The following is a 16155-nucleotide window of genomic DNA, read 5'->3' as shown; positions in this document are numbered from 1 at the left end:
TTTAACAGGGGCTAGTCTAGGATTTACGTGGCCAGACTGAAAAAAAAATCATAAGGTCTCTGGTATTGTTCAGAGGTCCGGGCCAAATGTGGAGGCGGGCCGTATCCGGCCCGCGGGCCTTAGTTTGAGGACCACTGCTCTTGGCTGTTGATGTCTATCAATATCGCTCATTTTGAAAATGACGAAAGAGGGCAATACGGATCAGTATCAGACCAGCGAGGAGGGCAATACGTGGCTGGCATGACGCCCATTAGCCAATCAGAACGCTTGTACTGTTGTTGCTATATAATAATTCATCTTTATTCATAAAGAAAATGTAAGCTAGCGGTCTGATGCTGCCCAGAGGAAACGCAGGTCGAGGATGTATTGCATCATCAGTTTATTGGTGCTAATGCTTCAACTGTCAGAATTTTTTTTTGGCATTGGGTGCCCTTTTTTTTGGTTTGAGCACCTGCCCCCCAACATGTCTGTGCACGTGCCTGCTCCTAGGTCTTTACCTTCTGGGTCTAGACTCCAACCAAAGACTCCTAGGTCTTTACCTTCTGGGTCTAGACTCCAACCAAAGACTCCTAGGTCTTTACCTTCTGGGTCTAGACTCCAACCAAAGACTCCTTGGTCTTTACCTTCTGGGTCTAGACTCCAACCAAAGACTCCTAGGTCTTTACCTTCTGGGTCTAGACTCCAACCAAAGACTCCTAGGTCTTTACCTTCTGGGTCTAGACTCCAACCAAAGACTCCTAGGTCTTTACCTTCTGGGTCTAGACTCCAACCAAAGACTCCTTGGTCTTTATCTTCTGGGTCTAGACTCCAACCAAAGACTCCTAGGTCTTTAACGTCTGGGTCTAGACTCCAACCAAAGACTCCTAGGTCTTTATCTTCTGGGTCTAGACTCCAACCAAAGACTCCTAGGTCTTTATCTTCTGGGTCTAGACTCCAACCAAAGACTCCTTGGTCTTTATCTTCTGGGTCTAGACTCCAACCAAAGACTCCTAGGTCTTTATCTTCTGGGTCTAGACTCCAACCAAAGACTCCTAGGTCTTTACCTTCTGGGTCTAGACTCCAACCAAAGACTCCTAGGTCTTTACCGTCTGGGTCTAGACTCCAACCAAAGACTCCTAGGTCTTTATCTTCTGGGTCTAGACTCCAACCAAAGACTCCTAGGTCTTTATCTTCTGGGTCTAGACTCCAACCAAAGACTCCTTGGTCTTTATCTTCTGGGTCTAGACTCCTAGGTCTTTATCTTCTGGGTCTAGACTCCAACCAAAGACTCCTAGGTCTTTACCTTCTGGGTCTAGACTCCAACCAAAGACTCCTAGGTCTTTACCTTCTGGGTCTAGACTCCAACCAAAGACTCCTAGGTCTTTATCTTCTGGGTCTAGACTCCAACCAAAGACTCCTAGGTCTTTATCTTCTGGGTCTAGACTCCAACCAAAGACTCCTTGGTCTTTATCTTCTGGGTCTAGACTCCAACCAAAGACTCCTAGGTCTTTATCTTCTGGGTCTAGACTCCAACCAAAGACTCCTAGGTCTTTACCTTCTGGGTCTAGACTCCAACCAAAGACTCCTAGGTCTTTATCTTCTGGGTCTAGACTCCAACCAAAGACTCCTAGGTCTTTATCTTCTGGGTCTAGACTCCAACCAAAGACTCCTTGGTCTTTATCTTCTGGGTCTAGACTCCAACCAAAGACTCCTAGGTCTTTATCTTCTGGGTCTAGACTCCAACCAAAGACTCCTAGGTCTTTACCTTCTGGGTCTAGACTCCAACCAAAGACTCCTAGGTCTTTACCTTCTGGGTCTAGACTCCAACCAAAGACTCCTAGGTCTTTATCTTCTGGGTCTAGACTCCAACCAAAGACTCCTAGGTCTTTATCTTCTGGGTCTAGACTCCAACCAAAGACTCCTTGGTCTTTATCTTCTGGGTCTAGACTCCAACCAAAGACTCCTAGGTCTTTACCTTCTGGGTCTAGACTCCAACCAAAGACTCCTAGGTCATTATCTTCTGGGTCTAGACTCCAACCAAAGACTCCTAGGTCTTTATCTTCTGGGTCTAGACTCCAACCAAAGACTCCTAGGTCTTTACCCTCAGACAACTTTCTTTTTACAACATATTATACAATATTATGTTTTTACAACATAGAACTTTTTATGAACTTTTACAACATACCATGTTTATGGCTTTACAAAATACTAAACTATAATATATACGTTTTTACTTTATACATTTTTACACCATATTAAACAATAACTTTATATAACTTTACAACATACTATACATGCTAACTTTTTAAAACATAAGTTAACTTCTTTCCCTCCAGTAAAGGTGTAAGATGACATTATTGACCAAACATGTTTAAATATTCTTAAATAGTTGTTGAGTTCGTTCTTCTGTCTCTTCATCATCTCTACAGCAGGTGGTGTGCCTAATAAAGGGACCTGAGTGGAACCATTGAACACGCTGACCTCCATGTTTTTTCAGCTATTTATTTTCAGTACTCAGCAGTAAGGTTATAATATATGGACACGTTTTCTGTTAAGAAATGAATTATCAAAACATAGTTTATAAAAGTGTATAGTAAGCATTACATATATATGCATGAAACAAAAAAAGGGTTATAGTCGTTCCAAACCAAATGTTTCCCTCTAGAAACTACTTGAAATGCAGGCGGGAAAAGAAAGAGAACGTCCAGTTCTGATTGGCTGCTCTCGATCACATGACTCCTCCTCCTCTTCTTCTCTTGTTTAACTAGCACCAGTGCTCCTGAACACGCTGACGCTGTGTTTAGAACACACAGAGGATCCACCGGAGCCGACAACGCAATTAAATATGCAGGAGAAATAATAACACCAATAAATACAAGAGGTTACCATGACAACCAGAACAAGGTTCCACTGATGAGGCCTGACTCCCGATGAAGAGGAGCCCCGCGGCGGGTTGGATTCTCCTAAAACAGGAAGTGACGTGGTGTGTGTGTGGGGGGGGGGGGGGGCGTCACAACATCACTTAGTTAAAGGCAAGAAAACACTTTCCATCATCTCCACAGAACAAGGGCATTGTGGGTAACGAAGTTACATCAACACAGCTCTAAACTCACATCCTACACACTAAGTGTTAATAATAATAATATAAATAAATGCATTACTACAATGATCTGTCGTCTTTTGTCCTTATAAAAGAGCTACTGTAGAGATCACAGTACAATACCAGGAAGTACAATACCAGGAAGTACAAGTACAATACCAGGAAGTACAAGTACAATACCAGGATGTACAATACCAGGAAGTACAAGTACAATACCAGGAAGTACAAGTCCAATACCAGGATGTACAAGTACAATACCAGGAAGTACAAGTCCAATACCAGTATGTACAAGTACAATACCAGGAAGTACAAGTATAATACCAGTATGTACAAGTACAATACCAGGAAGTACAAGTACAATACCAGGAAGTACAAGTACAATACCAGTATGTACAAGTACAATACCAGGTAGTACAAGTACAATACCAGGAAGTACAAGTCCAATACCAGGAAGTACAAGTACAATACCAGTATGTACAATACCAGGAAGTACAAGTACAATACCAGGAAGTACAAGTCCAATACCAGTATGTACAAGTACAATACCAGGAAGTACAAGTACAATACCAGGAAGTACAAGTCCAATACCAGTATGTACAAGTACAATACCAGGAAGTACAAGTACAATACCAGTATGTACAAGTACAATACCAGGAAGTACAAGTACAATACCAGGAAGTACAAGTCCAATACCAGTATGTACAAGTACAATACTAGGAAGTACAAGTACAATACCAGGAAGTACAAGTACAATACCAGGAAGTACAAGTCCAATACCAGTATGTACAAGTACAATACCAGTATGTACAAGTACAATACCAGGAAGTACAAGTACAATACCAGGAAGTACAAGTACAATACCAGTATGCACAAGTACAATACCAGGAAGTACAAGTACAATACCAGGAAGTACAAGTACAATACCAGGAAGTACAAGTCCAATACCAGTATGTACAAGTACAATACCAGGAAGTACAAGTACAATCCCAGGAAGTACAAGTACAATACCAGGAAGTACAAGTCCAATACCAGTATGTACAAGTACAATACCAGGAAGTACAAGTACAATACCAGGAAGTACAAGTACAATACAGGATCCAACAATATACACCGCAGCGGTACTTTGTGTTTTTAGTCCTCTTTGTGGTTTCTGTCTCAACCCGAGTCTGCCCTCGCTCACAGGGAGGGCAACAGGGGGCAACATGGAGGGCAACAGGGGGCAACATGGAGGGCAACAGGGGGCAACATGAGGCAACATGGAGGGCAACAGGGAGCAACATGGAGGGCAACAGGGGGCAACATGAGGCAACATGGAGGGCAACAGGGGGCAACATGGAGGGCAACAAGGGGCAACAGGGGGAAACATGGAGGGCAACAGGGGGCAACATGGAGGGCAACAAGGGGCAACATGGAGGGCAACAGGGGGCAACATGGAGGGCAACAAGGGGGCAACATGGAGGGCAACAAGGGGCAACAGGGGGCAACATGGAGGGCAACAGGGGGCAACATGAGGCAACATGGAGGGCAACATGGAGGGCAACAGGAGGCAACATGGGGGGCAAAATGGAGGGCAACAGGGGGCAACATGGAGGGCAACAAGGGGCAACATGGAGGGCAACAAGGGGCAACGTGGAGGGCAACAGGGGGCAACATGGAGGGCAACAAGGGGCAACATGGAGGGCAAGAAGGGGCAACATGGAGGGCAACAGGGGGCAACATGGAGGGAAACAAGGGGCAACATGGAGGGCAACAAGGGGCAACATGGAGGGAAACAAGGGGCAACATGGAGGGCAACAAGGGGCAACATGGAGGGCAACAGGGGGCAACATGGAGGGCAACAAGGGGCAACATGGAGAGCAACAAGGGGCAACAAGGAGGGCAACATGGAGGGAAACAGGGGGCAACATGGAGGGCAACAAGGGGCAACATGGAGAGCAACATGGGGGGCAACATGGAGGTCAACAAGGGGCAACATGGAGGGCAACAGGGGGCAACATGGAGGGCAACAGGGGGCAATATGGAGGGCAACAAGGGGCAACATGGAGGGCAACATGGAGGGAAACATGGAGGGCAACAAGGGGCAACATGGAGGGCAACAAGGAGGGCAACAGGGGGCAACATGGAGGGAAACAGGGGGCAACATGGAGGGCAACAAGGGGCAACATGGAGGGCAACATGGAGGGCAACAAGGGGCAACATGGAGGGCAACAAGGAGGGCAACATGGAGGGCAACAAGGGGCAACATGGAGGGCAACATGGAGGGCAACAGGGGGCAACATGGAGGGCAACAAGGGGCAACATGGAGGGCAACATGGAGGGCAACAAGGGGCAACATGGAGGTCAACAAGGGGCAACATGGAGGGCAACAGGGGGCAACATGGGGGCAACATGGAGGGCAACAAGGGGCAACATGGAGGGCAACAAGGGGCAACAGGGGGCAACATGGAGGGCAACATGGGGCAACATGGAGGGCAACAGGGGGCAAACAAGGGGCAACATTGAGGGCAACATGGGCATCATGGAGGGCAACATGGGGCAACAGGGGGCAACATGGAGGGCAACATGGAGGGCACAGGGGGCAACATGGAGGGCAACATGGGGGGCAACAGGGGCAACATGGAGGGCAACAGGGGGCAACATGGAGGGCAACAGGAGGCAACATGGGGGGCAAAATGGAGGGCAACAGGGGGCAACATGGGGCAACATGGAGGGCAACTGGTTTTAAACTATAAACTAGTGTTGTGGAGACACTCTGCTCATCAAGTGGGGTACTGTCTCTTTAAGACAATCCTAAATGTTAAATATTGGCTGATAAATAATGGTATTATTCCGTTCTCATTTGACTCGAGGGCACCAGACTCTTCTGCGCCTGCTGATGAAGACCACGTCAGGAGGTTCCTTCCTCAGGACGAAGCGTGTGGACGATGAGGCGCTCCACATGAGGAAGAGTGTGTGACGAGGCGACAACAACAACACACACATCTAAACAAGTCTTTGCTTCGTCCTATCGAAGCACCGACAACAACAAAAGCAACGCTCCCTCGTCTTCACCAGCGTCTCAGATTAAAAACACGGTTCTTGTAGGACTTGTGGAGACGAAGGCCACGAGAAGAAAAACTCCCCACACACAACAGCAGGAGTGGGATGAGGCGGGAAAACCACTGCAGCACCAATCAGCTCCCGGGGTTTGAAATGGACACAATGACCCTCCCAGTAGCTCCGCCCACCAGCGGCTCTTCAGTCTCTACGAGCCGCACGCAACAGGAAGTGATGTCGTGTCTACAGTCTGGGACACGACTACCACCTGGGGGGCGTCCGTGAAGGAAGGTCAGACAGTGTGTGTGTGTGTGTGGCGTCCATTTTGTGTTGTCCCTCCTGCTTAGTGAGTCTGTTACACACACACACAGTAGAGAAGTGAGGCAGAGGAGGGTGAGCGTGTCACTACCAGAAACCTTGACATGTGACCCCCCCCCCCCCGGCTATATGAAGGCGCCGCTGGGCATACCCAGAAAGTTGGGCCCGCCCACGGCCATGCGGGGGGGCGGCGTGGCGCCGCTCCAGTGCACCTTCAGGTGGTGCCTCAGGTTGGACTTGGAGGAGAAGCGCTTGTCGCACTGCTGGCAGGAGAAGGGCTTCTCCTTGGTGTGGATGCGGCGGTGGCAGACGAGCTGCGTGGACACCCGGAAGGACTTGCCGCAGTCGGGGCACTGGTAGCGCTTGGGCTCGGTGTGGATCCGCCGGTGGTTCTTCAGGGACATGAGGTTGGGGAACTCCTTCTGGCAGGAGTTGCAGAAGTAGGTCCCGGTCTTGTGGCTGTTCTTGTGGTTGAGCAGGGAGCTGGCGTGGCGGTACGTCCGGCCGCACTGATCGCACACGTGGGGCTTGGCGACCTCGCCGTGGCGGCCGCGGGCTTTGCCCACTCCGCTCGGGTTGAGTCCTTGCTCTTGCATCAGGGTGAGGTCCAGGCCGGACCCCCAGCCCAGCTCCTGGGAGCCCCCCGGTCGGGGCTGCTGGGGTCTGGGCTGGCGAGGCTGCGGCGCCTGGCCGTGGGTGATCTCCATGTGGAGCCGGAAGCTGGCCTGCGTGGGGAAGGTCCGCTGGCAGGACCGGCAGGTCAGCTCGCGCTGCTTCTGGTGGACGCGGCGGTGGTTGTGGAGCTGGGAGGAGACGCGGAAGGCCTTGCCGCAGTCGTGGCAGCGGTGGCGCCGCGTCTCTGAGTGGATGCGGCGGTGGTTCTTCAGGGCGAGCAGGTTGGAGTAGGTCTTGAGGCACACGGCGCAGTGGTAGATGCCGACGGTGTGAGTGTTCTTGTGGTTGAGGAGGGAGCTGGCGTGGCGGTACGACCGACCACACTGATCACATCTGTGCAGAGGCAAAGAGGAGCAACAGGGGAGGGGGAGAGGAGGAGGAGCAGGTTAGTAACAGGAGGTGGGCGTCGCTCTCTCGGCTCTGTCTGCATCTCACTTACTGGTTACCACTTCTTTAGAATCACTGAACATCTAAGATGTTGCTCATACAGGTATATGATCTGAAATCCGGCTTAAAGCTTTCAAAGAAGACAACTACAAAGTGGTGTACCATGTAAAGTTACTACACAGGTCATAGGGAGGGGGAGGGGCTATGGACTACTGGGAGGTATCTGCTGCTCCCTGCACTGCACCACTGGACACGGTCATCCAAAGACCTTCCTGTGGGCGGTTACTACGTCACTGATGGAAGATCCACGGAACAAAGCGGCTCAACTGGTTTCTAAAGAGGAATCCTGCTGTGACGCCTCGTGTGCAGTGCAGCTAGCTGCAGATACTCCCTGATCTTACATCACGACATTGCAACCCATAAGTGGCCAGAATCATGAGGCTAACCCAAAGACTACAGTCAGCATCAGGAACAGACATCAGAGCTGGAGGTTCAGCTCAAACACACACAACACTGCAGTCAGATCTGAGTCAGAAAGCATGAAACAAAACATCTAAACATGGAAGTAGCCCAACGACAAAGTGTGGCATGTGCTAACTGAAAGCAAACGGTTTGACTTATCTGGTCTCTCCACTAATTCAATTTGTCCAAACTTCAGAAAAATCCGAATTCCGGCACGCGTACGGTCCCAAGGAAGCCGGATTGGAGATCATATACCTGTAATAGACACGTAGAGACCTAAATTTATCTTCACTATTTTTTTCCAACTTCGAAGAATCACAAACAACTGACGAGAACTCACGTGTACCGACACTCGTCGCTCTCCCCCGCGGCTGCCGCTGGCTTCCTCCTCACTTCCATGCCTACCTGGTTGTCCCCGCAGCGGTGCCTGGCGAGGCCGGACCTCCCTTGGAAGCTCTTCCCGCAGGTGGGGCAGCCGAAGGGGGTGGCGCCCTCCTCGTGCACCTTCTGGTGGTTCCGGAGGAACCGGGCCAGCCGGAAGGCCTTGCCGCAGATGTGGCAGATGTGCTTCTTGCGCTGCGTGTGGATGCGCATGTGGTTGCGCAGCGCCATGTAGTTGGTGTATGGCTTGTCGCAGAAGTTGCAGCGGAAGTTGCCCGTCTTGTGGGTGTGCTTGTGGTTCAGCAGGGAGCTGGCGTGCTTGTAGGCGCAGCTGCACAGGTCGCAGGCGTAGGGCCGCTCGTCCGAGTCCAGCTCCACCGAGCTCCTCTCCAGGCTGATGTTGGCGGAGCTGCTGGTGGAGGAGGACGAGGGGAGGTGCTGGGCCGGGCAGTCGTGGGCCGCTAGCTCGTCCGCCGTGGTGAAACCTTCGCAGCAGCCGTCGCACTCAAAGTCCATCTGGACCCCGGGGCCCTGGGGCCCCTTGCACAGGCCGGCCGTGGTGTGGGTGGCCAGCTGCCTCTGGGTGCGGAAGCCTTTGCCACATTCTTGGCAGTTGTGCTTCTTCTGGGCGAAGTGCAGCCGCAGGTGGTTCTTCATGGCCAGCCGGTTGGGGTACGTGGAGTTGCAGACGTTGCAGTGGTACTCCCCGATCTTGTGGAGGTTCTTGTGGTTGGCCAGGCTGCCCGCGTGCCGGTACGTCTTGCCGCATTCCTCGCAGGCGAAAGGCCGCCGGCCGGTCTCGGTGGGGTCAAACTTCTGGGGCCTGGAGGTCCCCGCGGACGAGTAGGGCTTCTTGAAGCCCTGGTGGCTGTACTTCACGGCCCCCGCCGGGCCCTTGGACGACTCGCCCCTCATGCTCTGCATCTGAGACGGGCCGGCCTGCTGGAAGCGGGACGCGTTGCCGCCGGTCCGAACGAGGCCTTTGGCCCGGTGCTCCTCGTGGAGACGGAGGTGGTTGATCAGTTGCTTCTGGATCTTGAAAGCCTTGCCGCATTCCTCACACTTGTGCCTGCAGCAGGGAAACAACAGTTGTACTTTTACTTTGAAGTACTTCAGTTTTTCCCCCACAGTTCAAATGAATAAATATAATATATTGTATAGTTGTTCTTGGTGTTAATGAACATAATACTTCATCCAACATCTATTGTTTATGTCAAACATATTTATTCTAGTTTACCAACACCAGATTTTACTAGATTACATTGAACACATCATGAGAACGTTATCATTTACCTTCAGTACTCATGTTCACTGAGCAGAGCCTGAACGCATCACCATGTAACTGAAGTGAACCTCCCCTGGTTCTCCGTTAGCGGTGTTGCTAACGTTACTAGCTAACATTACTAGCTCTCCTCCTGGTGGTCTAAACACTGATTGGTTGTTTACAAAGTCACATGACCAGAGGACACAAGGTCCTGGTCAGATGCTCTACTGAGTGAGAGCACTTCCTTTACTGAGACGGGTAACGGTAAACTGAGAGGGGGCGGTCCATTACACCACGAGATAGAATCCAAAACATGGATACCTCCAACCTGCTACCGTGTTTAGACTCAAACTTCAACCAGCCAACTTTAAAACATCCGCCTAAGAATAGGACCAATAAAGATGAACAGAATCAGGGACCTACCTCTTGAGGTCAAAGTGGGTCCTTTGGTGGTTCTTGAGCGCCAACAAATTGTAGTAGCGCTTCTGACACACCAAGCAGCGGAACACTCCCGTCTTATGGGACTTCTTGTGGTTGAGGAGGGAGCAGGGGTGCCTGTATCCTCGCCCACATTGGTCACACTTGTGGGGTTTGTCACTTTGGTCCACCAGCGGCCTGCGTCCATCGCCGCCCACATCACGGCTTCCTCCGGCGACGCCGTTGCCGTCTCCTCCGGACATGCCCTTGGCCCCGTTCAGGCCCTGCTTGCTCAGGGAGCTGGCCCGGTTCTTGCCCGGGCACAGGTGGGTGATCAGGTGGTGGCGGTCAGCAAAAAACATGCCGCAGTCGACACAGATGTGGTTGCGTCCGTCCATCTTGTCGTTGCCGTTGGCGGCGCTGCCCACGACGCCCTGTTGCTGGCCGTCCGGCCTCTGGGGGCCGTGGACTAACTGGTGGTTCAGTAGGTCCTGCTTCCTGGAGAAGCTCTGGCCACAGGTGGAGCATATCATCCTCCACTCCTGCTCAAGGGCGGAAGGTCCGGGCCCCGTGGGGTTGTTGGCATGGCTACGCAGGTGGCTCCTGAGGGCCCGGAGGCTGGCGTAGTGGTTGCCGCACACCGAGCACTGATACACCTCCCCGTCGTCCTCGTCGTCCTTCTCGTTGCTCCCCATCCTCTTGCCTCCGCTCTGGGAGTACTGCCGCTGGCCGCCGCCCTCCTTCAGGCTGCTGGAGCTCCCGGTGGGCAGCGAGGTTCCACTGGTGCTGTGGTAGTTCATGCTCCCCATGAAGCCGTTCGCCATGGTGCTCTGCTGCGGCTGTTGGCCACGGCGGGGGCACATGTGCGACTTGATGCCGGACACGTCGCCGTACATCTCGCCGCAGTCGGCGCACACGTGTCTGTCGGCCTGCCGGTGGGCGGAGTTGCTCTGGGAAAGCGAGCTGCCGTCGAAGCGGTCGTGGAACTCGAGGGAGTCCAGCCCGCTGCTGTGGCCGCCGTCCGGTACGAAGTGGGCGGCGTCCCCGAGGTTCCCCGGCAGGGAGATCGGAGTGGTGGCGCCGCTGCCCTCCTGGACGTAGCTCTGCTGGGACTCCAGAGTCAGCGGCTCCGGGGACAGCCAGTCGTTGCTGTCGTTATTGATCGGCTGGTTGGAGCCGCGCCCCTTGTGACTCCGGAGGTGGCTGTGCAGCGCCGCCAGGTGAGGGTACTGCTTACAGCAGACGGTGCACTGGTAGTGGCCCGTCTGGTGGCAGCGCTTGTGGTTGACCAGGCTTCCCGCGTGCCGATAGCTCTTGCCACATTCCCCGCACTTAAAGCGGCGCTCTCCATTGTCCGGAGAGTTGGCCTGAGGCACGCGGCCTCCAGAGGGGGACGACACCGAGCCCTGAGAACCGGAGCTGAGCGTGTCCGAGTTCAGGAGGGAACCGTCCTGGCCGTGGGAGCCCGGGTGGGGGTCGTGGGTCAGATAGTGGACTTTCAAGGTCTCCAGATCTGGGTGTCCCGCGCCACAGTATGCGCATGTGTAGATGGGATTGTTGACCGGAGGGCCCATTATGGGGTCATAGGGCCCTCTCTTGTCACTGGGCAGAGGCGGCAGAGGGTCCCCCAGGACGGGGGGGTACACCGCGGCTCGCACCGCGCTCAGGTTGTGGGGCATGATGCCCGGGAAGCTGCGCGGCAGCCCGAGGGACGGCGAGGCCGCGTTGTGCAGCAGGATGTGCTCCTGAAAGTCTGTCTTGTTTGGCAGCGCGATCTGGCACAGGTGGCAGAAGCACGAGGCGGCGTCGTCGCTCTGAGACGACTGCGTGCCGCCGCCGCGCTCCGGGCCGTGGAGGCTGCCGCTGCTCACCATGGTCGCCCCGGGGGTCTTGAACTTGGAGTGAGTCCTCTCGTGGCTGTTTAAGGCCGCCAGGTTGCTGAATTGTTTAAAACAAACTGAGCACTTGAAAGTTCCTTGCTGGTGACACTTCTTGTGGTTCACCAGGCTGCCGTGGTGCCGGTAGGTCCGGTCGCACTGGTCACACTTGAAGGGTCGGTCCCAGGCGTCGTCGGATTCGGGGGAGCCTTTTTTCCCGTGGTTGTCTGTCTCGTGGCTTTGGAGGACACTGTGGCCCATGCCACTATTATTCAAATGAGGGCGCCCAAACCCTTCGGAGAGGTCCTGGGCGAGGCCGTAGTCCCTCTCGTCGTGGCCCGCTTCTTCGGGAACCTCTTCGCTCTCTTCTTCTGCGTGGGCGCTGCTGGGGGACAAGGTGTGGATGCGGAGGTGGTTCTTCAAGGCCACGGCGTTGGGGAGGGTGCGGGTGCACACGGGGCACTGGAACGAACCCACCTCGTGAGACTTCTTGTGATTGGCTAAGCTGGCTGCGTGCTTGTAAATTCTGCCACACTGTTCACACTCGAAGCGACCGTTTTCTTCCTGCTGATAATGTGCTTTCATATGTTCTAGAAGACTTGGAGTACTCGGACACACCATATCACACTCTTTACAGGGGAATCCCTTGGCTCGACTCATATCATGCATTGCCATAGTACTCTGACGCAAATCGGTCGGAGAATCTCGGTTCACAACAGAAGCAATGAACAGTCAGGGAGGCGTAAAACAGCGGTGCTTATCTCTTCAGCTGAGGGCGGCCATTTTCTCCCCGGTGCCGGTCCAGCCAATCAGGGCCCACCTTGGAAGGAGGCGGGCCTGCGGGGGTCACACCAGCCAATGAGGTCTCACTGTGGAGACAGGAAGAGAAGACGGTCATTGAAAGGGTCGAGAAGTCGACTTCTTGATATTCATTGACTTTCTGAGTTGAACTGGTTTTCCTCGTTTCACAGATTATTACCTCAAACTATAAGTATACGAGATATTAGCAGCATTTTGATCTTTGGCGGCTCTTTGGTGGTTTCCTCTTATTTATTGTTTTAAATTGAATACCTTCGTATTTGGATTTTAATGTAAAGACTTAATAATTTATTGAAAAATATGATAGATGAAAACAATAATTAAATGCAGCTAAAATGAGATGGCACTGATTTATTTACCCGTATATATTTACTTTAACGTTTCATGTTGTATTAAGACAACGCGTTGTGCTAAAGTAATTTGCAATATATGTTGCTTTCACCACGAAAAGGAAATAGAACGTAAACATTGAAATTAAAGATCGTTATTGATGACAAAGTCGAAGTTCACAAAATATTAATTTGTGTGTGATCGAAACAGAGAAAAGTAGAAAATCTTTAACATCTTAAAGATCAAGAAAAGAAAGAACGTTTGATTGTTTTTATTAATATTTTAATTCAATAAACACTGAATTGATTAATTAAAGGCGAAAAACAAACATCAGCGGCTCTCGTACCAGCGTATTTAAACACATATTAAGACATGATCAATATTCAGGTTTTTAATGAAATCATCTTTACATTATAAACCAAAAGTGATTTTAACAAACTGTATTAAAAAATATGACTTTAATCTTTAGTTTCTGGATGCTCGTTTCTGACACACACAAACACACATTAGCTGTAATTGATTAACGAGCTGAAGGAGCAGACTATGCTAAGTTATGAAATGCTAATAAACAATAAATATGTGAAAGAAACATTCATAATATTCATTCATTATTCTATTAATCAGAAATACAAGTTTCCAACGTTTATATACTGAAAATTAGATGTTTTCTTCCTGTAAAGTAAATTGAAGATTATTTTCAGACATTTGTGGATATAATATAAATACATAAATGGCATAATACTTAATCTACTGTGTCACTGTGATGTGTTTTTAATATGATATAGTTTGTGTATATTTGTATTCATAGTTCCAGTTGTTTACTCTCATTACGAACATGACAACAGCACCGTGCGACGCTTATTCTATACGTATACCATATAATACTCACTACCTGAACCACTCACAGGTGTATTTAGTACTTTTCTGTATCAACATGTTAGTAGATTAATTCATTATTAATTAAATATAAACTGCACGGCAATTTTTTTAATATTCTGGTAATTTTAGTATTTTAACTGTTTGGTGAGTATAATTAAATTTAATCTGATTTGAGGTGAAATAATCCTCAATAATCCGGATGAAGCGTCTCGTTCACACACAGATTTGAATCAGACAGCAGCCAATCAGAACGCGTCGGTTCCTCCGGATAAAGTAAACAAACCGATAAAGTAAACAAACCGGGGGAGGGTGATCTTAATTTACGGCTCAGGGGGGTTTACAGCCAACAAACGCGTGTTAAACCCGGGACTAACCCGGGTGAGCCGCTATCCTACATCCGTGCGTCGCCTTCTCGCTGCTCGTGGGAGCCGGAGAGCCGCGGCCGGCTGACCTTGGCCCGTTTCCCCTGCTCTCCTCCGGCTTCGGGATCCGGACAAAGCGGAGCGTCTCCTCCGAGAGGCCGACATTTGCTTCGGCCGCGAGTCGGAACGAACCAGGGAGGCGAAGGGGACTGCCGACCCCCCGAGGGTTGACCGGGAGCATCACGTCAATAACCCGTTGTTAATTTCCGTGGTGCTCCCGGTGCAGCGGGGACCCCCCGCGGCTCCTCCGGGTCCTCTCCGAGCCCCGTCTCCTCTGAAAATGGCTCTCGAGCAGCAGAGAGCCATTTTCCCCCGATGCTAACGGCTAGCTGCTCCCTTCAGCCCCGGGGCCGTTATTAACAGTTAATAACAACTATGACGTGTATTAACACGTATGACTAACACGAGAGGCGATTCACCGACAGCAGTCGTGATTTATATAGAATAAATACGGTTCATAAACAGAAAGAGTGCAGGCACACACAAGCTAACGTTAGCATCACCCCCCACCCCCATACCCCCACCCCCCCGCAAGGAGAGAAAGGGGGTAAAACGGAAGTACGAATAACCACAAAACAGTAAACAAAAACAACAAACAGCTCCACGCACAACAGGGCGCGCGCCCGAAAGACCCTCACCGAGTACATTAAAGCACCTTTAGAGCACAAAGAGGGGGGCCGGGAGCTAGCCCAGCTAGCACCGTTAGCACGGCTAGCCCGCAGCTACACAAAGATCTCGGCCCCGTTGATGGAACACGGCGCCGCTCGCCACTCACCCCTCGATCGGCCTCTGTGCCCGCGGGGGAGATCGATGCACCGCGCGGGGGAGATCGATGCACCGCGCGGAGGTGTGGACGGTGCACGATTCACGGATTCTGCATCATTTATTTTTCTCCTCCTCCGGTAGAAACACCGACTTTTTTGGCTCCTGGCTCTCGGTTCTCCCCCCCCTCTCTCTTTCTCCCTCTCTCTCGCTCTACCACCGCTTCGACAACACACTTCCTGCCGCTGTGCGCCGCGCGGAGGTGGCGCGCAGAGGCTGCGCGTCATCATGCGCAGAATGGAAAAACCCGGGAAACAGAAACGGTCCTGCTTGTTGTTTTTAACGTCAGTTTGAGGTTTGTGAGGGTTCTTCACGTGGTTCTACTGAGGGGCCGATAGAGAACCCTTAGAGAACCCTCAGAGAACCCTTAGAGGCCCGAACCGAGACCCGCTGGGGACAAACGAGCCGAGCGGAGTCGAGCCGCGCCGAGTGGAGCCGAACGAGCCGAACGAGCTGCCGGATGCAGTTATATATTATATGTTAGATACTATATGTTATATACTATTTTCGTTTTAATAATTTTTTCCTTTGTAAATTTAGTATTTTAGTATTTAGTATGAAGTATTTTGTATTTTGTATTTTAGTATGAAGTATTTAGTATGAAGTATTTAGTATTTTTTACTAATTAGTATTTTTATTAGGGTCCGAGCGACAGACGAAGTCTGACCGAGAGGAACCTATTGAAATTGTTAGGGGTATTATTATTCTTCTTCTGGATTTTTATTTTAGAACATTGGGGGCATATTGGGGGTATGTATCAGGGTCCGAGCGACAGACGAAGTCTGACCGAGAGGAACCTATTGAAATTGTTAGGGGTATTATTATTCTTCTTCTGGATTTTTATTTTAGAACATTGGGGGCATATTGGGGGTATGTATCAAATCCCAAAACTCACCAAATTTGGCAAGCTTGTCAGGCTTGGTGAAAATAGCCGGATGACACCGACCTCGAAATTCGGCTTTCAAAAATTGCTCTCTAGCGCCACCT

At 51.0% G+C, this 16155-nt stretch overlaps 1 protein-coding gene across 2 annotated transcripts; it reads right to left on the bottom strand.

Moving 5' to 3' along the window:
• Window positions 1-2465: 2465 nt before the first annotated feature.
• Window positions 2466-15283, bottom strand: si:dkey-89b17.4 (zinc finger protein 646). Of its 2 annotated transcripts, none has more exons than XM_056406273.1 (4): window positions 15122-15283; window positions 10026-12765; window positions 8298-9407; window positions 2466-7441 (listed from the first exon to the last, which is right to left on the bottom strand). In XM_056406273.1, the coding sequence occupies exons 2-4, from the start codon at window positions 12569-12571 to the stop codon at window positions 6559-6561; spliced, it is 4539 nt and encodes a 1512-aa protein (XP_056262248.1). In that variant the 5' UTR covers window positions 12572-12765; window positions 15122-15283; the 3' UTR covers window positions 2466-6558. The 2 variants fall into 2 exon arrangements, with proteins under 2 accessions (XP_056262248.1, XP_056262250.1); XM_056406275.1 differs by having other exon boundaries at window positions 7397-8212.
• Window positions 15284-16155: the final 872 nt, after the last annotated feature.

Source organism: Pseudoliparis swirei, chromosome 23 (assembly GCF_029220125.1).
Source record: "Pseudoliparis swirei isolate HS2019 ecotype Mariana Trench chromosome 23, NWPU_hadal_v1, whole genome shotgun sequence".
NCBI classification, from domain to species: Eukaryota; Metazoa; Chordata; class Actinopteri; order Perciformes; family Liparidae; genus Pseudoliparis; species Pseudoliparis swirei.
This window is presented reverse-complemented; position numbering and strand designations above follow the sequence as displayed.

What these genes read in the sequence shown, in the direction of transcription:
- si:dkey-89b17.4 (XM_056406273.1), bottom strand. Translation starts at nt 12,571, where the DNA reads ATGGCAATGCATGATATGAGTCGAGCCAAGGGATTCCCCTGTAAAGAG. An exon ending in ACCCACTTTGACCTCAAGAG is followed by an intron (nt 9,408 to 10,025) that starts GTAGGTCCCTGA and finishes TCCCTGCTGCAG; the next exon opens with GCACAAGTGTGAGGAATGCG. An exon ending in AGCGACGAGTGTCGGTACAC is followed by an intron (nt 7,442 to 8,297) that starts GTGAGTTCTCGT and finishes GCCTCTGCACAG; the next exon opens with ATGTGATCAGTGTGGTCGGT.